The sequence below is a fragment of the Ochotona curzoniae genome, unplaced genomic scaffold (genome assembly GCF_017591425.1).
Source record: "Ochotona curzoniae isolate NIBS_2020 unplaced genomic scaffold, NIBS_Ocur_1.0 contig_43, whole genome shotgun sequence".
NCBI classification, from domain to species: Eukaryota; Metazoa; Chordata; class Mammalia; order Lagomorpha; family Ochotonidae; genus Ochotona; species Ochotona curzoniae.
In genome coordinates, this window is record NW_024466218.1 from 39489351 (window position 1) to 39509087 (window position 19737).

At 60.4% G+C, this 19737-nt stretch overlaps 1 protein-coding gene across 4 annotated transcripts in view; it reads left to right on the forward strand.

Annotated features, from left to right (window-relative positions):
* NFATC1 (nuclear factor of activated T cells 1) overlaps positions 1–19737 on the forward strand; it is a 77355-nt gene that overhangs the window by 7427 nt on the left and 50191 nt on the right. For all 4 annotated transcript variants that reach the window (XM_040985157.1, XM_040985153.1, XM_040985155.1 and 1 more), the window contains 2 exons: positions 1338–2436; positions 14209–14368. In XM_040985157.1, coding sequence (XP_040841091.1) covers positions 1338–2436; positions 14209–14368 — 1259 coding nt within the window. The remainder of the gene's footprint in view (positions 1–1337; positions 2437–14208; positions 14369–19737) is intronic.

The window sequence follows — 19737 nt, forward strand, 5'->3', positions numbered from 1 at the left end:
GGTCAGAACTCCCAACCACGAGTTGGGAGTTCCCAGCTGCCTGGTGGGTGCCCCTTGTGGAGCCTAGCACCATTTCCCTGTGAGTGTGAGGTGGCACTGTGGGACCGGCAGGGCTGGCTCGGTCGGGTGGCCATGGTCATGGCTGGAACCTGAGGCTACAGTGTGCGTCCAATGACGGCTGCAAACCCACACAGGGTGGCATGGCCAGTGCACGCTGTATCCTATTCAGAGCACTGTGCCTGAGCCCCCGATGCCCTGGGACTCAGTCCTGCTTGTTCCCAGGAGAGCTGATGACACGTGCCTTGATGGGTCTGAGTCCTGGCCCCTGGGCTGACTGTCCAGCTCCCTGCTGATTCCTCAGGAGAGGCCGGGGAAGACTGCAAGGACCCGGTCTCCTGCTTGTCCAACAGGGCGGCCTGGCACAGCCATGCCTGCCAGGGGTGGAAGAGGAGAGATGGGGACCTATCTCTCCTCCTCTCTGATCTCTGCATTTCAACTTAGCATCTTTTTTTAAAAGATTCATTTTGTTTTTGTTTGAAATGCAGATTTACAGAGAGAAGGAGAGACTAAGAGAAAGATCTATCGTCTGCTGCTTCACTCCCCAAGTTGCCACAGTAGCTGGAGCTGAGATAATCTGCAGCAAGAAACTAGGAGCCAGGAGCTTCTTCTGGGTCTTCCACGTGGGTGCAGGGTCCCAAGGCTTTGTTCTGTCCTCCACTGCTTTCCCAGGCCACAATCTGGGAGCTGGAAGGGAAGTGGAGCAGCCAGGATATGAACTGGTACCCATATGGGATGCTGGTAGCATGGGCATGCAATGGTGTAGGCCCTGAGATCTGTGTTTTTAAGGGTGTGTTCCTAGGCACCAGCCAGCACCAAAGTGATTTTGGCATCATGACAGTGATGCAGGCACTGCCACGTGACTCGGGTGTCATGACCGTGATTATGGCACTAGGCACATGGTTTGGGCGCCATGACCAGCACGCTGCAGCGGTGCCTGCAGTGCTGGCCCTAAGCCCGTGAAGCTGTCCAGCAGCTGGGTCCCCAGATCCCAACCTCCTGGCCCTCTCGGTCCGGCCATGGGGCCCGGTGCAGACACGCTGGGCCAGTTCCCGGGGCTGGGGCTTGGTTTCTGCTGCTCAGAGAGTTGAAGGGGAAGGGAAGGCATGGGCTTGACCTTGGCAGAAGTGAGTGCTAGAAAGAAACCCGCAGTGTGCCGAGAGCATGTGCTGGGGGCCAGGCCTCATGCAGTCTGGGCAGTGAGAGGAGGTGCCCGCTGAGAGGGCTGGCCTGCACTCCTGACCAACCATGCCTCACGCTGCCGCTTCTCATCCTTGCAGAACACTACGGCTACGTGTCATCCACCGTGGGCACCGGCTTGCCCCTCACTGCGGCTCACGGCTCAGTGTCAGCCCCGTGCCATGACCTTCAGACGGCTGCCCCTGGCATCTCGGCCGTTCCCTCGGGGAGTCACCCCTCGGGGTACGGAGGGACGGTGGACAGCGGGCCCCCAGGCTACTTCCTGTCTTCTGGCAGTGTCAGGCCCAATGGAGGCCTAGCTCTGGAGAGCCCACGGATTGAAATCACCTCATACCTGGGCCTGCACCCTAACAGTGGCCAATTCTTCCATGACGTGGAGGTGGAGGACGCGATGCCCAACTCCAAACGACCCCCATCCACGGCCACACTGAGCCTGCCCAACCTGGAGGCCTATCGCGACCCCTCGTGCCTGAGCCCGGCCAGCAGCCTGTCCTCCCGCAGCTGCAACTCAGAGGCCTCCTCCTACGAGTCCAACTACTCATTCCCCTACGCGTCCCCCCAGACGTCACCTTGGCAGTCCCCCTGCGTGTCCCCCAAGACCACAGACCCCGAGGAAGGCTTTCCGCGGGGCCTGGGCGCCTGCAACCTGGGATCCCCCAGGCACTCCCCCTGCACCTCACCCCGGGCCAGCGTCACGGAGGAGAGCTGGCTGGGAACACGGGGCTCCAGGCCCACGTCGCCCTGCAACAAGCGCAAGTACAGCCTCAATGGCCGCCAGCCCTCCCGCTCCCCGCATCCTTCACCCACGCCGTCCCCGCAAGGCTCCCCGCGGGTCAGCGTGACCGACGACAGCTGGCTAGGCAACACCACCCAGTACACCAGCTCGGCCATCGTGGCGGCCATCAATGCGCTGACCACGGACACCAGCCTGGACCTGGTGGAAGGTGTCCCTCTCAAGGCCCGCAAGACCGCCCTGGAGCCCTCCCCCTCACTTGCGCTCAAGGTGGAGCCAGCCGGGGAGGAGCTGGGTGGCACCCCACCCACGTCTGACTTCCCGCCTGAGGAATTTGCCTTCCAGCACGTCCAGAAGGGCGCCTTCTGCGACCAGTACCTGGCTGTGCCACAGCACCCTTACCAGTGGGTCAAGCCCAAGTCCCTGCCGCCTGCATCCTACATGAGGTGAGTGGCCGTGGGTCCTCGGGCCCCCATAGGGAGGGAGGTCTGTCTGGGGACACAGGACAGGGGGCTGCCTGCAGGCCTGCTCCAGAGGTGGACGGGCTGTGGGTCTGTGGACCTGTGCTCGAGGTGCGCTGTCGACAAGCCCAGCCAACCCTGTGTGCCGCCTATTCTCCTGCCCCTCTTCTCACTTCCTGGCTGGTTCTCACGGGGTGCAGATGGAGCCTTGGCTGCACATGTCCCCAGAGTCGCTGCTTAGGCTCCCAGCACCCAGAGAATAACAGGACCTCCGTCCCGGGAGGCGACGCCTGCTTGCTCGCTGGTCGCCTGCTGCACATGCAAGTTTCGGGTTGTTAGCTGTGCTTGGCACTGGGGCGAGGGCTGTGCGCTCCAAGGGGCCTCCTTAACCAGCCCCATGCTTTTATTTTTAACTAAACAGCTTCCCCAGTGGGCGGGCCTCTAGCGACCCAGGCTGTGCCTCGGGCTCCCGCATTTACTCAGAGCAGCCGCATCCACGGGCCCCTGGCCAGAAAGCCTGTGTCCTCCGGGCTGGTCACACCCCAGGAGAGGCTCTTGCGACAAGCACGCACCGCTGTGTACACTCCATCCCCCTCCCCAGTTCCAAGCAGAGTGGGATGGCAGACCGGACTGGCAGACCAGGGTAGCTGGAGGTGGCATGTGGCAAGGCCACTTCATATGGAGGCTGTCATTACCCCTGAAGGGAGCAAGGCCAACAGCGCCCTCTGGAAGTTGCGCAGTGGGAGCTGGCATGAGTGGACGCTGTCCACCTGCTCACCTGGCCTCAGGCTTGTGGGGAGCTTGGGTCCCGGGCAGGCTCTGTCACCTCCTGCCCAGCACCCTCAGTACTGCCAGGTAGGTTGTTTAGTGTATTTACTGAATTTTTTTTTTAAGATTTATTTGTTTTTATTGGAAAGTCAGATATACAGAGAGGAGGAGAGACAGAGGAAGATCTTCCGTCCGATGAGTCACTCCCCAAGTGAGCGCAACAGGAGGAGCTGCGCTGATCCAGAGCCAGGAGTCTCTTCCGGGTCTCCCACACAGTGCAGGGTCCCAAGGCCCTAGGCTGTGCTCGACTGCTTTCCCAGGCCACAGGCAGGGAGCTGGATGGGAAGCAGAGTCGCTGGGATTAGCTGGCACCCATATTGGATTCCAGTGCATGCAAGGCAAGGACTTTAGCTGCTAGGCTACCGCACCAGGCCATCATTTTTTAAAATTTATTGGAGCAGCAGAGTGAGCATGGAAGAATAGGGGAAGGCAGAGGAACATTTGACATCTGCCAGACCGAAGCCAGGAGCCAGAAATTTCACCAGGTCTCCACATGGAGCAGGAGCCAAGCGCTTAGGCTGTCCTCCACTGCTTTCCCAGGTGCTATAATTAGCAAGGAGCAGCACCAGAAGTATAGCAGCCGGGACTCAGTAAGATGTGCCAGCGTTGCCAGCAGCATGGCTGCCTGTGGTCTGGTGCCTATGAGGGGTTTAAGCAGACTGCTCAGTGTGACCCCCACAGGAAGTTGTGTTGTTTGTGTAAACATGGGAATTTGTAGACCCCAGAGGAAACAGGTGAACCTGAAACCTCATCGTGTCTGTTGCATGGTTGTGGATTTCTCCCTCAAGAATAGCAAGAACCTGGGCCTGGCCCTGTGGCCTAGCTGCTAAAGTCCTTGCCTTGAACACCAGGATCCCATATGGGTACCGGTTCTAACCCTGCTCAGCCCTGCTTCCCATCCAGCTCCCTGCTTGTGGCCTGGGAAAGCAGTCGAGGACGGCCCAATGCTTTGGGAGCCTGCACCTGTGTGGGAGACCTGCAGGAAGTTCCTGGCTCCTGGCTGTGGATCAGCGCAGCTCTTCCTGTTGCAGTCACTTGGGGAGCAAATCATCAGATGGAAGATATTTCTCTCTGTCCTCTCTCTCTCTCTATGTATATATACATATGGCTTTGCAATAAAAATAAATGCATCTTTTAAAAAAAGAAGAGCAAGAACCTTCTGCCACCTGGCTGCCCGGCACAGCCGCACCTGGCTGCACCCCATCTTCCAGGCCCCGGTGGCCTTGGATGTGACTGTTGCTGCGACCCTGGGGAGGATTCCTGTCACCCTGGTTACTGTTTCCGGGGTGTCCCTGGGGATGCTCCCGGGGATGAGCTGGAAGTGGGTATTTATTGTGGCGTAGCAAGTAAACCCAAGTAAAGTAAATGCCTGTTACCCCGGCATCCCACAAGGGCTCCAGTTCAAGTTCTTGCTACTCCAGTTCCCACTCTGCTTCCTGCCAATGTCTTGGAAAACCAGCAGAAGGCGGCCCAAGTGCTTGGCCCTCACCCACATGGAAGACGGAGGCCACTCCTGCATCAGCCTGGCCCAGGTCTGGTCGCAGTGGTCTCCCAGGGGTGAACCAGTGGAAGGTCGTAGTGTTCATCTGGGGGGTGAACCAATGAATGGAAGAGTTTGTCTTTGTGTCTCTCCTCTGTAACTCTGATTTTTAAATCAATAAGTAGATCTTAACACAACCAGACAAAGCATGAGCTGGGCCCCTGGTATCCACGTTGTGCCAGCACTGGGCAGGAGTCCTGGGGAGTCTCCCCTCGCTGTGTCCCAGACTGGGATCCACCCCTGTGGCCTGGTGCCCAGCAGGCATGGGCTGTGGGCTTTTTCCTTGGCTTGGGGTGTTGGCAGTGGTCGGGGACCTTTTATCTTGCATAGCAGAGACTCTGGGGAGGTGTGGGGCCCGTGACATTCCTGGGAGGTGACACAGGCGTGCAAGAGTTCACCTTTTCCCACTGTTTTGGTTCCACATCCAAAGGTGTTTCCTGGCAGCTGGCGCTGTGTTTCCATGCGGTTGCAGACCTGGGGCCCAGGGTTATTCATCAGCGGGTCGGAGCGGCCACACTTCCTTCCCCCTACTGGCCCCACGGCCTCACACAGGCACCTCGGGCAGCAGGACAGCTAGGCTGTTTTCACTTCTCTCTGGGGCTTGGACCAGAGAATTCATCCCAGCAAATCCGTACCCCCTGCCTGGGCGGCCCTGGTCCCTCTGCAGACAGAATTTTCGGTCTCTTTCCTAGCCCCAAATGGAGGTCATGTGCCCCTCTCTAAGGGGCTCTGCCCGCTGGCTTATTCCCACGAGCTGCGTCCGTGGCATGGCTTTCTCTGCAGAGCGTGCATGGGTAGCCACATCCATAGGAGGGTGTGTGTGCACCTGCAGGTACGGCTTCCATTGGAGTCTTTCTTGGTGATGGTATGCAGATGGAAGCTGAGATTTTTTTTCTGAACTAAAGTTACCAAAGTTTAAAAGACTGTTCTTCCACACTGCTGTCAGCCCAGTTAGCCAAGGCGCTGCGTTGTGCCCAGAAGTGTGTGTGTGTGAGTGGAGCAGGGAGGGTTGTGTTTAATGGAAAGCTGTAACTCCTGATGGCTGCCGCAGTAGGTACTCTGAGCATGTAAAGGGGAATGGGACGGAAGAGTTCGGACTCCAGGGACATTCAGAAAGGTAGGAGCATTTTGATGCGAGTCTGCACTGCTCTCGCGGTGACCTGAATCCCTTGCAGGACCTTTGCTGTTGTGAATTGAGCTTGTAGAGAGTAGAGTTTGCTTTTCATTTTATTTGAAAGCAGAGAGAGCTGGGTGAGGCTGAATCCAGCAGGAGTGGTTCCCCCACGTGGGTGCAGAGCCCAAGCACGTGGGCCGTCCTCCACTGCTTTCCCAAGGGTACTAACAGCTAGCAGGCAAGAGGCGCAGCTAGGATTCCAGTAGGTGGCCAGCCTGAGAAGTAGGAGCCCCAAGGGGCAAGTTTCCTGAAGCTTCAACTCACAGCCACTGGGCTCAGGTGACCAGGAGCTGCGCAGTTGAGGCATGCTGGGAGGATGCCTCTCAGTGGGCATCAGTGGCAGCATGCCAAGGTCTGCTGGCCCCCTTGTGTCTATGGGATTCCTGGAAGCTGCAGGCTGATTCTGTGGGAACAAGGCTGCGTCTCTGGGAATGTCCAGCTTTTGGACTCTGTGCTGCTGGGGTGAGGGCCCAGGACAGGTGCTCCTGGCTCTCTGGGTGGTGGGGAGGTGCCTTTGGAGGCCTCACTGCAGCAAGCACGCCCAGGAGAATGGGCCAGGTCAACACAGCCAAGGCCCAACCCGCTGTGGCAGAGGGTGCATGTGTCACTTCCCGGAAGGAGGCTGACGGCTGCATGGTGGGAGTCCCTTCCCCCCGGTGGTCCCAGCCAGCAGGGTGAGGTGGGAGCCTGGGATGGGCAGATCAACCCCTCAGAAGGCTGTGGGAACCCAGTGGGTCTCAGAGCCAGAGTCACTTGTGCAGGGCTCGTAGTTGATACTTAGCACTGGGGTTCAGGCTGTGAGAAGCAGACAGCCCCTAGCCTGCACTGACCCCTCAAGCCAGGAGCCCAAGCAGCCCAGTGCAGGCATCGCGAGTCCTGTGGATGGCATGGCAGGCGGCAGGGGATGCCAAGCCTGCTTTGAACTTTAACTTTCGGTTTCTTATCACCAGCACTGAGGCACACACACCCCCCCCCCCGTGGGCGGGAGCAGCACGCGGAGGGGCTGCCCCCCAGCTTCTGCAGGTTCCCAGGGCAGGGTGCCCCGTGTCGAAGATGGGGAACTAGAGCAGTGGCTGTGTGGCTGGGACCTGGCAGAGATGGCATGTCCTGCTGGGCTCCTTCTGGCTGTTGGGAGTGTGTGGGCAGCTCACAGCCCTGGATCACAGTGCCTCCTGGCTGATGTTTATAGAGGTCCCGGCTGGCACTTCAAGTTCTAACTGGCAGCCCCGGCTCCAGCCCTCCAAGGTGGGTGTGCATGGAGGCACTCGGGAAAGAGGAAGGGGACAGTGCTGTGTGCCCCTGGAGGCGGGACAGTGAGCTGAGGCTTTCCCTCCAGAGTTTAGCTTTTTGCCCCTGCAGGCTGGTGCCTTGGGGAGGGGGAAGCCCCGGCCTGGCCCTGCCCACACTCGGCTCTCGTGTGGGCGGCTCCCAGGACCTGGAATTCTGAGATTTCACAGGCTGCTGGGAGCACAGTCCCACAGGGTGGCTGCCAGGCACCAGTGCCAGATGAAATGGGCTGACACAGATCCCCTCTCATGCCTGGACCCGTGTTTTCAAGCCCGGAGCACTTGGTGAGGGCCCCGGCACTGCATGCTGCCCACACACTGAGGTCCTCAGAGCCCCCTCTGCCAAGCCTTGAGGTCACCAAGCCTACTGGTGGACAGATATGGATGGCTCAGCCGCGTCTGGGGTGGGGGCAAGGGACTGAGGCCCCGAAGGTTTCTAGACCGAGAGAGGGGAGTTGGAGGTCCCCACCTCCTCTCTGGAACACCAGTAGCGGGCCCAAGTGCCCACCTCCAGCTGCTGGCCTGGAGCTCACCTCCGAGGTGGGACCCTGGGTCATAGTGGACAGACTGGTGTACGTGGGACCCAGGCTGCCTGGAGATGATGGGAAGTAGCCGTTTTCATTAAGTCAGGGTTCCCAGAGGAGCTGGGTGCCTCCGCCCTTGGCAGCGCTGCATCGCCTTGTTTGGATGACACCAGGGATGACTCTGCTTGGCGTGGTGCAAACCCTGCAGTAGAGCTGGGGGCTTAGCTTTGACCTTCGCCTTTAGTGCCACCCTTGTTCTTGCCATGAACTTCTGGGGCTTCTGTGCATCACACCTTAACCTGGCTGTGAAGTCAGCGCCAAGCGTGAGGCCGGGCCGTTCCAGCTCCGCTGCTGGTAGAGATGGGGTCAGATGGGAGCCCGAGGGTTCTGAGCCCCCAGCAGGCATGGCTTGCAGTGTCTTCTGTGTCATAGCAGGTTAGCTTGGCTCTGGACACGACTAGGGGATGTAAGGGACCAGGAAGTCTCCCGGCACAACAATTTCCAAGACACAGAAGGGTGGGCGCAGGCAGTGGTCCATCTGTGTACCTCCTCTTTCTGTACCCCCAGCTGTTCTTCATTAGAGAAATCCCTGTCAGTTTGGGGTAGCAGGCACAGGTGTACCCCCCGCCTCACCCACCTGGCCTCCGAAGGCCTCTGCCCCCACAGTGAGCTGTGACAGCAGTCGGTTGGGTGTGATGGGTTCAGGGTGGGCTCTGACCTGGGGCCGGGGTAGAGGGGGTTGGATCTAAGGCTGGGGGAGGGAGGCAGAGACACTGCCTTTGGCCAGGCTCTGGGCCTGGAACCATCCGTGGGCAAAGCTGGGTTTGGGACCCACTGGGTTTTCTTGGGAGTTGCTGTTGGGGGGTGGAGGGCAGGGGTGAGGTGACTCAGCACACCCCAGAAGGAAGTCTGTCTCCCAGGCTACCTCAGAGAACAGCCCTGAAAACAGCCAGGGGGATGTTTCATGCCTGTGCTGTTGCGGTGCAGATCTGTGGCTGGCTCCACAGTGAGTGCCTGAGCCAGGTGCGCCTGACCTGCACAAAGCTCCCTGGGGACAGAGGCTGCCTGCTGGGGTCAGGTTTCCTGGCCACTGGCCTGGTGAAGGTCAGCTGGGCCGTGTGCGGTCAGGGAACAACCTCTGCTTAGGCCTGGTGGGGCGGGGAACAGGCTGGGGGCCAGACAAGGGCTGGTCCTTCCCACCTGGTGGGGTCTCCTTGTGCAGCCTATCCCCCAGCTGTGCGTGGGAGTCAGGCACCCTCTCCGTGCAGAACGCACAGCCCCCCCGCCCTGGGTCTCATGAGAGAGGGCTCAACCTGCAGGGTCCCAGACCACTCGGATGGGTGCCAGGCAGCCTCTCCCCTAGGGAAGTGGATCCACTGGCTGCAGGGCTTCTGCCTTGGGATGCTCCCTGGAGGGTCTTGCCGACTCGGCTGTGAGTCTGCCCGGCGGTCTCTAAGGCAGCCGAGAGGCAAAACTTGGTGGTGTCAGGGTCCCAGGAGATTGCATCGGGGTACCGGGGCTCTGCTTGGCTGGGGGTCGTGTCACAGGCCAGCCACAGAGAGGAGCTGGGCAGGGACGCCTCCATCACAGCATCACTGCAGGCCTTACCCTCTTCCCCAAAGATGGTCTGCAAAGGCGTTCACCCCACAGCTGCCCCTCTGCGCTACAGGCTTGTGCCAAGGCCGCTGCAGCTGCTGTACCAGGCAGGGGAAGGCCCCAGAACCCAGTCCAGAATGGGTGCCATGAGCTCCAGCATGCGCTGATGCAGAAACTGGACCTTGAAGTCTGAAAAGGGGTTTGGGGGTTTGGTTATAAAAATAGTGCCCTATGGGATTCTTATAAAGGTGGAGTGAGAGGGAGAAATGGTGAGCACGCATGCGTTCCAATCATCTGGTTCATCCCAGATGCCCACACACCAGGGCTGGGCCAGGCCGAAGCCAGGAACAGGGAGCTCCGGCCAGGTGTCCCAGACGTCCGGGTGCAGGGCCGTGCTCTGCTGCCCACCCAGGTGTGTTAACAAGGGGGCTGGGTCGGAAGCAGAGCAGGCAGGACTCCAGCTGGCACTCCTGTGTGGGCTGCTGACACTGTGAACACAGCTCCACCCTCGTGCCCGACAGCTTGCCTGCCGCGGAGTACTTCGAAGCAGCAGTGAGTCCCCAGGCAACCTGTAACAAGGGTCATCACAGGACTTTCTAAACTTTGTCATGAAAACCTTTGTGTCTTTCACTTTTACTGTGGAAAATGTGAGGCACGCTGATATAGAGGTGAGAGCCTGAGCCCAGGGCCCCGCCTGAGGCCAGCAATCAAGGTGTGTCACTCCAGGCCGACCCGCGGCTTCCCGAAGTTCAGTCTTGAGGATTGCCGACACAGGGGTTCATTCTCAAATGCCAGCCATCAAATAAAGATGGCACGTGGCCCCTTCCTATGGCTAGGGCAACGTGCGGGGTGCCGCCCGTCGCTCTCTCAGCCCCAGGTCCGCGTGTGCCCAGGGCCACAGGCGTCTCCCAGCCTGCCTCATTCAGCCTCCTCGCTCACAGTGCCCTCTGCCTCTTCTGGCTCCTGACTGCCCACCCACTGGGCACTCATGGGGACACAGCTCTCTTGGGCCTCTGGACGGCCACTGTTCCTCTTGGGACTCGCAGTCCGTCAGAGCAATGTTGGATGATCTTGGAGGCTGTGGGATTTGCCAAGGAGCCCAGGCAGCTGGGAAGACTGCCCTTCTCTATGAAGAGCTGCCTGTGGGGCCGGGCACAACTCTGACTTCAGAGCTGCTTGTGTTGGGTAACGGGGCGCCATCTGGGCCACCTGGAGCAGTGGACACACACAGGTGCGCGAGTGGGCCAGAGGGTGGCAAGCCTCTGCCCCACGGCGCCGTCCAGTGTCAGTGCGGTGAGGGAGGAGGCTGTGGTCCTTGGGGACAGAGTGGGTGGCTGGCGTTTAACTGCAGCCCCTGCTGGTCTGAGGGTGCCCGGCCCCAGCCCAGGAGGGGGTGCTGGGGCCGGCGGGTCCCCTGTGCCTGCCTGTACACAGGCAGGAAACCAGAGGTCGGCTAGCTCCCTGGCGTTGGAGCCGGTGTGGGGGCGTTCTCCCACAGCACTTCACACCTCCACGGGTGAGGGAGACACACGGATCTCACCGGAGTGACTTTTCTCACGGGAAACAGCCGCCCGAGTTCACAGTGATTCAGACAGGGAGGCCTCTTCCTGCTGGGCGCCCACGCAACCCTCTGTGCCGGAGGAAGTCACAGTGGCTCACAAGAGGTGCCCACCCCAGGGAAGATGGTACAGCCCCCAGCACCGTGCTTCCCGCGGAGTCAGGGCCCTCGGGCTGCTCGTGCCGGCGGCCCCTCTCTGACCAGGACTCAGGGAAGGGATGTGCTTGAAGTCACAGGCCGGTGTCCCAGCCCCCGGGTGGCCTGTCCTGGAAGTGGTCTGACTCCCACGGTGTGTTTGGGGAGACACAGCAAGGAAGTGGGGCCACGTGGAGGCTGCAGCGTTCTGACATTTCCCCGCTGGGGCCCAGGAGTGGCTGCGCGCCGTGGTTGTTATTCTCGGCATGTGTAGTTTCCAGCCACGCTCTGTGTATGGGAGCAAGCGGCAGTGCAGGAAGCCGGCCGTGGGTGTGTGGCGTTGGCAAATATTAACAGCTCCCCGGGGCTCAGGCTGGGGGCAGGGTCGGCCTGTGCTGGAGCTGGAAGTGGCCACCTGGGGCTGGTCCTCAAGTCAGCACAGCCTCGGTGTTTTGGGGAACAGTGCCTGAGTCATGTACTTCTGGGACCCACACTCTGTTTACAAGGGGCAGCCTTTCCTGTAGGTCATGGTGGACGCCGGAGAGTGGCGCTCCTGGCCCTAGAAGGACACAGCATGTCTGTGCCAGCTTCCAGGGCCCCATTAACGCTTCGGGGACTGCAGCTGTGTCTGAGGCCCTGCTTGCTTGCTCTGAGCCCATTTTTACTGAAGGTGCATATGACCAATCCTGGCATGGCTTGGAGACCAGCCATGGCCTCCTGCCCAGCCAGCTGTGCTAGACAGGGTAACCACAGTCAGAGTGGCTTCACGCATTCCTCCAGCTGTGTTTGTCGTCTTTGTGATTCCACATTTGCTCTGCATCCACTAGTCCCGTAAACGGCTGCACACGGCACTGCTAAGACTGCATGACTGGGGCAAGTGTGTGCAAGGAGGCCGCGGGTGCTGTGCCCGTGCCTGTGGAAGCAGCCCGCTCTCCTCTCCCAGCCCCTCTCTCAGTAGATTCTCTCGGTAGCTCTCCCTCGCAGTAGGTCTCTATCAGATCTGTCTCCTGCATTGTCCTGCGAGGTGAGAGCCCTGTTCTTTCGATCGGGCAGCTTTCTGCTGTGCAGACCTGTGAGGCAGCAGGGTGTGGGAGGGGCCCGGGCTGCCCGAGGCTCTGACAGCATCCACCTGTCTGGGAGCCTTGCAGCACCGGCATCGAGGTTAGGCTCCCAGGTTAGCATCCCAGCCTGCAGACCCACCGTGTGGGCCTGCACTGAGCCCACACCGACGGCCCCAGGCGCTGCTCCAGCAGGCCTCTGCGTGGTTGTTTTGCTGTGCCCAGCAGTGTTGCCGGAAGCTGGGCCGGCTATGCTGATAACCTCGCGTAGGAAGCAACTCTGACAGCCGCAGCCCTGAAACTGCTGCTGCGTGGCCATGGCCACTTCCTCTGCCAGGAAAGTGTCACCTGACAGCTGTTTAATGTGGCTCTGAAACTGCGGGGGCTCCGCATGGGTCACAGGGCCCACCCTGACCTCTGCGGGCCATGGGCCGACCACACGACTCTTTGTCCTGGTCAGGCGGATGCGCAGGTGCCCCTGTGTGGAGCTGACCAGGGCCACACTCCCATGGAACACAAGGCACTGCCTATCCCAGTGCCCACAGCGGGGCCTGGGAGCAGCCTCCACCCACACTCCAACCAGACGCAGTAATCTGCTCTGTGTGGTGGCCGCAGACCCAGACTCTCCTCCTGCCCCTGCCAGGGCTAGCACTGGGGGCATGCAGGGAGCTTCCAGAGGCTGTAGGTATCAGTGAGGCCTGGCCAGCTGGCACCCTCCAGCTCAGGGGCAGTGGGTGACAGATGGCTTGCAGTGAAGCCCTGGGGCCAGGGGACTAGGCTGCTGTCCCGCAGGCTGGGAGGCTCGTTGCCCCACCCCCTCCTCTGCTTGTTCTGCGGTTCCTGGCGCCATTCGGAGGGCAGACTCGTACACACAGGACGGGTGGGCACTGCGTCCCTGTGTCTACGTGTCCTTTCAAAGTACATCTTAGTGTTGTGTACTTTTTAGAATGTGTTTATCTGAAATTCAGGTGAATCCTTGGGCTGAGTTTTTTAAAAGGCAAAAAAAGAATCTTCTATCTGTAGGTCATGCCCCAGCCAGGGCTGGGCCAGCAGAAGCCAGGAGCTGCAGCTGGGTCAACCACACTGTGGCCAGGGGTGCAGCAGCTGGGCGGGCACTGCTGCCTCCCCAGGCATGCTTACCGGGAGTTTAGTGGGAGGCAGAGGGGCTGGGCAGCCTGCCACAGCTCTGGGGTGGGATGCTTTTGCCGCGACGCTGGCCCCGGCCCTTTATTCTAGCCCTGCTCGCTTGCATGTTGCTGTGGGTGGCAGTTTGGGCACAGGCATAGCAGGCCAGGCCTGGAGAAGCTGCTGCTGACCCAGCAGAAAGATAAGTGGGGAGTGGCTACCACATGCCAGGGTACCCAGGAGGCAGTGCTGAGTTCCAGAAGAGGAGTTCTGGGGCTGCTGAGAAATAAGAGCTCTCAGCCCCTTGGGGGTCTCGAGCGTGGGTACCTGCTGGTGTAACAGTGGGCTAAAGCCTTGCACAGCATCCACTGCCTGGGACACAGGCAGACCAAGGGGCAGTGGTCGTGGCTGCTGTAAGTGCCACCGGGAGAACCCAGCCCTCGTACAGAGGTGAGCTAAGGGGCTCCCAACCCGTGGACGCCAGGGCTGTGTGGCCTCAGGACTGCCCAGGAGTATGCTCACAGGGCTGGTGAGTTCCCACCAGGTCCGTGACCGACATCTCTCCCTTCTGCCCTTGGGTGTGCCCTGGGGTGGTGCTGAGCCAAGCTCCGGGACCTTCACCTCAGGCTCGCTGGCAGCTGCCGCTCAGAGGTACAAGCTCCCCGGTCGGTTTCTGGCCTCTCACTGCATGTGTTGGGGAGGGTGCCAGAAGCCCACAGTGAAGGGAGGGCAGTAGGCGGGGCACACTGGCGCATCTTCCACGTGGCTCGGAAGCCCAGCTGGGCTGCAGCCATGCATGGGGACGGAGCAGACTCTGGCTGTGCTGGGACCATGTGAACCTGTTAGGAAATCAGGTCGGGCCATCGTCCTGGAAGGATGGTGAGGTGGACCAGAGAGGAGCTCTTCCCTCTAACCCAGTCTGTTCTGTTCCAGCCCGTCTCTGCCGGCCCTCGACTGGCAGCTGCCGTCTCACTCGGGCCCCTACGAGCTTCGCATCGAGGTGCAGCCCAAGTCCCACCACAGAGCCCACTACGAGACGGAGGGCAGCCGGGGGGCCGTGAAGGCATCAGCAGGAGGACATCCCATTGTGCAGGTATCGCTGGTGCTTAGGGCTCTGAGGGCAGCGGCTGCCGGGTCCCCTTTTGCTGCCCACTTGGAGACAGTGGCTGCCAGGTCCCTCTGCGCCCATGCCACCTCCCATGGCCGGTCGAGTTGCAGATTTGTCTGGGCTGGGTAGGTGCAGAGGGGTAGGGCGCCCGGGAGGCCTGGACTGCAGAGGCCACCAGCAACAGGTGATACTTGTGAAGACCTGAACCCTCACCCTGACCTTGGTGGCGCTGGCTTCCTGCATGTGGTACCCTGGAAAGGCAGGGTCTTCAGGCCACTCCTGACCGGCTCAGGCCGGGAGGTGTGCAGGTGGAGCCCGTGGTGCCACTATGTGGGACCACTGTAGGGAGGGTCCCCGCCTGGAGGGGAGGCGGGCCCTCCTGGGGGTGCAGATGCCTGGCCTGTACAGCCGTCTAAAAGGAACAGAGTAGAATGTTGGTCCTGTCCGGCCAGGGAGGTGTGTGGCTGGTGGGAGGAAGCGCAGGCGTGTTCTCTGCCCTGGCCTGTCCCCTCTCCACCCTGGGACCTGGAAGTCCAGGTTGGCTTTTTGCAGGCATCGCCCCTACTGCTGTGAGTACCGTGGGCAGCATCTGCCCCTGCATGGTGGGGCACATATTTCTCAGCACACCGCTAGGGGCAAAGCCGGGTGCCCCCGCCCTGGGATTTGGGGAGCCGCTCAGCATGTCGCATGTGTGTCCCTACCCCGCTAAGGTAGATGAAAGGGTAGGGGGCTGGGGCCCACGTGGCCAGCAGCCGAGCGTTCAGCGATACCCTGCTTGGGGCGGGGACCATCGGGGCACTTGGGGCTGGTAGTCTGATGCTAATGATCACCTGTGCTCTAGTGGGCAGGGCAGGTTGACATTTTCAGTGCCTGCCTTCCCAGGTGGAAAGGCCAGCAATGCCCGCTCCTCGTGGCCGTCAGGAACTGCTCATTTGCCCGCCCATCTTGCCCTGGTTTTCACAGAGTGCAAGTTCATTCCTGCTGGGTGGGAAGGATGTTAGTGAGAGAGGCGGAGGTAGTACTCAGGGTGAGGGGGCAGCAGCCGGGGCGGGGGCTGTAATGGCGTGAGAACTGAGGGCTGTCAGGGGAGGGCACGGGAGCCCCTGGGTGCACACTGCCACCTGTCACAACACAAACCTACGGCACACCAGCCAGGTCTGTGTCTGCAGCCACACGTCAGGGCGCAGACGGCAGCACTCTGTCTACACGGGGATCGCAGGAATGCGAAACCTGGCATGTATCAGATGTGTGCCCTGGAACGTGGCGTTAACTGCGCTGGGAAGGCTGCGGGATGGGCCGGTCCCAGGCATGACATGGGCGTGGAGAGGAAAACCGTGGCCATTCTCACTGTGGACTTGTCTCCGTATCTGCCATGTGGACACGTGTGGGTGCAAGGTGTGACTAAGATCCCAGGAGGGGCTTTGCGGTCACCTCACTGGGGTGTGCACACGGGGCAGCCCCTGGAGGGCACCGTGTCCACATCTGGACACCCAGGCTCGTCGGGGACCCTCCTTGGCAGGTGGTGTGGCCTGCTTGCTGAGTCTGTAAGCAAGCGGGGACACAGCTGTGTCCACATGTGCACCGCGGTCGGGAACGGCCCACTCGGGGCTCCTGGGTTCTGGAGGCTACACCTCCTTCTTACAGCCTCTTTGTTCACCAATCAGCCCATTTACCCACAGACCTCATCCGTAGTCACCAGCCAGCTTTGCTGGGTTCCTGTGGGGCCAGCATTTCCCTGTAGACCCCCACCTCCCCAGGGATGGTGTCCTCTCCTGGGGTCTTTGTCACCCCTGGAGTACACCTGCACTCCAGCCATGCATGAACGCCCACAACAGTGCGGCTGCTCCCAGGCCCAGGTTGTCTTCAGGGCCCACAGGCAGGCAGCGTCTGCTTGTATGCTCTGAGCCAAACTCTGATGTGCCTTGCTGGCCTCCCTGTAGGCTCTTGGGCCCTCCCAGAGGACCCGGAGCCCCGTGGGGGTCTAACCTGACCTCTGACCTGAAGAATGAGAATTCAGCTCTGTTTACCACAGCACTAAAATAGCTTGCCCGATAGCATCTAGCCCATTGCATGGGGCGGGTCCACGTGAATAATTCATGACTACGGGAACATGAGCCCAGCAGCTTGCCTCATGCACTTGCCCGGTCCCCGTCTGCATGTGTGTGAGGAGGGAGATGGGTGCTGCCACCCTGGGCCTCAGCCTTGCATGGGCCAGGGCGCGGTGGTCACTCAGCACAGCTGGGGGACAGGCCCTGAGGGACTCTCCTCGGGCCACTTGGCTCCCAGATTGGCTTCGTCTGGTGAGCACGACCGGCTACTCTCCTATACTGTGAGACAGGTGGCCACTGCTGAGGACCAGGGACTGAGCCCAGCAGGGTGCTGGGACACGCCCCCACAGGCACAACAGACACCCACTGCCTCTGGGTGATGCCTCCAGGGAGACCAGCAGTCTTTCCCCATCCTCAGGCGTGGGCTCAGGGTCAGAGTGACCCAAGTGGCCAAAGGAGCATGACCCTCGGATGTCAGACCGTGGGGGTGTGACACCCACTGTCCTCCCTCAGGCACGAGCCGGGTTCCAGGAGGTGTCAGGAGCAGGTTTCCCCGGGTGTATTTGTCTCTGGGCAATGGGCCGGCACCCAGAGCCGCCCACAGCCCAGAACACAGGGCTGTGCACGGCCAACCTGCCTGGAGGGGCGCTGCCTGCAGGATTTGTCCTGGAGACCTCAACCTTCTGTCTGGGCCCCCAACCGAGGTACACACACAGGCAATTTGTGAGCTGGCCAGCAGAATGTTTGAACACAGACTCATCTTGTGGTGTGGACCTCGGTGTTAGAAGTGGCTGGGGGAGCCTGAGGCCCACGCGCTCCTGCTGCAGCCGTCCTTGGGGTGGCTAAGGGGCACGGTGACCTCCAGAAGGTCTTTCCTGGTGCACACACACAACAGCATAGTGTGGCTGGACTGACAGGTGTCGGCCTCAGCTGGGACAATAGGCCTGTCTCACTGAGTGGACTGGATTGGGTTGGGGGTGCACTATCTGGGGTTACTCCTCGGGGGTGTGCCCCTGCTCTACAGCTTCACATGGAGCCTGGTGGACACGGGTGGACGATGATGCTCCTGACACGGGCCGTGCCCCACAACCCCATGGCACAGGTTCCTGGAGGCTCTAGGTGTCAAGCAGGAGCCACCACTCTTGCCCGGGACACTGGTATGGAACAGCCAGGCTGCTTCCGGAAGGCTCTGGTGCCATCTGGAGGCAGGGCGCCGGGTTGGAGTATGCCCCAGTCCCAGAGCAGCTGAGCTGCGCCTCCCACTTGCATTTAATGTTCCCTGACAGGTCGTGACGGCCGTGGGGTCCAGGGGCTGCGTGCTCACTCATGTTCTGTGCACAGTCGGGCTTCTCAGCAGGCTTTAATTGGAAGTGCTAAATGTAGCGCTCTGTACATAGCCAGCTCCCCTCGGGGGCACGCGTGGCTCCTTCCTCTGGGGGCTCCGCGCCCCCATGGGGTCTCCAGGCAGCTCCGACAGTGCTCCACCGCCTCGGGGTGCACATGGGCAGCGGGTGAGGCCAGCATCTGACTATTCCCTGGACCACAGAGGAGCTCTGGGCTCCGTGCGGGGCCTTCCCTGCCAGTCTTAGTCTGCTTGCTGGCCCCCGAGTCTGCAGGGCAGCAGAGTGGACGCAGCCTGGGCTATGGCTAATTGGTAGTGCTGTGTATGAGGGCTGACTCCAGCTCTGAGCCCAGAACAGGCTTACACCTGCAGTCTTTCTGCCCGAGCTGGCTGTCCCTGCCAGTCCGGTCATGGCTGACTATGGTGCAGTGCCCCGGCTGGCCTCCATGGCCGGCTCCGGAGATCGGGGTCTCCTCCAGCTCCCACTAGTCCACACCCCTCAGCCACCCCTCATCACAGCGCCCTCACTAGTTGGGACAGCAGTGCCATTTTCCTGCATCCTGGAGCGGCTATGAAACTGATTTGGCCAACACCTGAGGGCAGGGCGGCTATGGCACAGGAATCTGAAGTAGCTACTGTGGGAAGGGCTGGGCTGCTGGCAGAGGGCAACGTCCCCAGCCTGCCACAGGCGCTGATCAGCAGAGCCATGAGATCAGCCCTGTCCCTTCTGGACGCTGTAGCCTGGCTTCCTTCACAACTCTCATGTGCACACACATACACACACTCCCACATACAACTGCACACAGAGCTCACACACACACACTCCCACACTGTGCACACACAGCACACACACACTCCCACACTGTGCACACACACACACTCCCACACTGTGCACACACAGCACACACACACTCCCACACTGTGCACACACATACACACACTCCCATAGAGTGCACACACACACACTCCCACACTGTGCACACACAGCACACACACACTCCCACACTGTGCACACACATACACACACTCCCATAGAGTGCACACACACACACTCCCACACAGCACACACACATACTCCCACACAGTGCACACACAGCACACACACACACTCCCACACAGTGCACACACAGCACACACACACTCTCACACAGTGCACAGACAGCACAACACACTCACACAGCACACACACACTCCCACACAGCGCACACACACTCCCACACAGTGCACACAGCACACACACACTGTCACACAGTACACACACAGCACACACACACACTCCCACACAGTGCACACACAGCACACACACTCTCACACAGTGCACACACACACTCCCACACAGTGCACACACAGCTCTCACACAGTGCACACACACACTCCCACACAGTGCACACACAGCTCTCACACACACTCTCACACAGCACACACACACACTCCCACACAGTGCACACACAGCTTGCACACACACACTCCCACACAGTGCACACACAGCACACACACACTCTCACACAGTGCACACACAGCACACACACACTCTCACACAGTGCACACACACACTCCCACACAGTGCACACACAGCACACACACACTCTCACATAGTGCACACACACACTCCCACACAGTGCACACACAGCTCTCACACACACACTCCCACACAGGCACTTCAGAGTGCTCATGAAGCGAAACTTAAATGTCAGTGTTCGGTGCAGGAAAGCTTTTGAAGCCCACAGTTTTTGTTCCACAGCAGGCTTTTCCATGAGGTCTTTGAAGACTCCTGCCCGACAAGCCCAGCCCGGGGCTCTTCATCCTTTGTCTCCTGTTTCCCCAGACCTCAGGACTGCAGGAGCATGCTCTGCCTGAAGGGCACTCCTGTCCCGGTGGGTCGAGTGCCACTTGGGTCACAGCCAGTACAGCTGTGACAGCCAGCTCCCAGCCTCCAGCCTGCCCTTGTCCATGGGAGCAAGCAC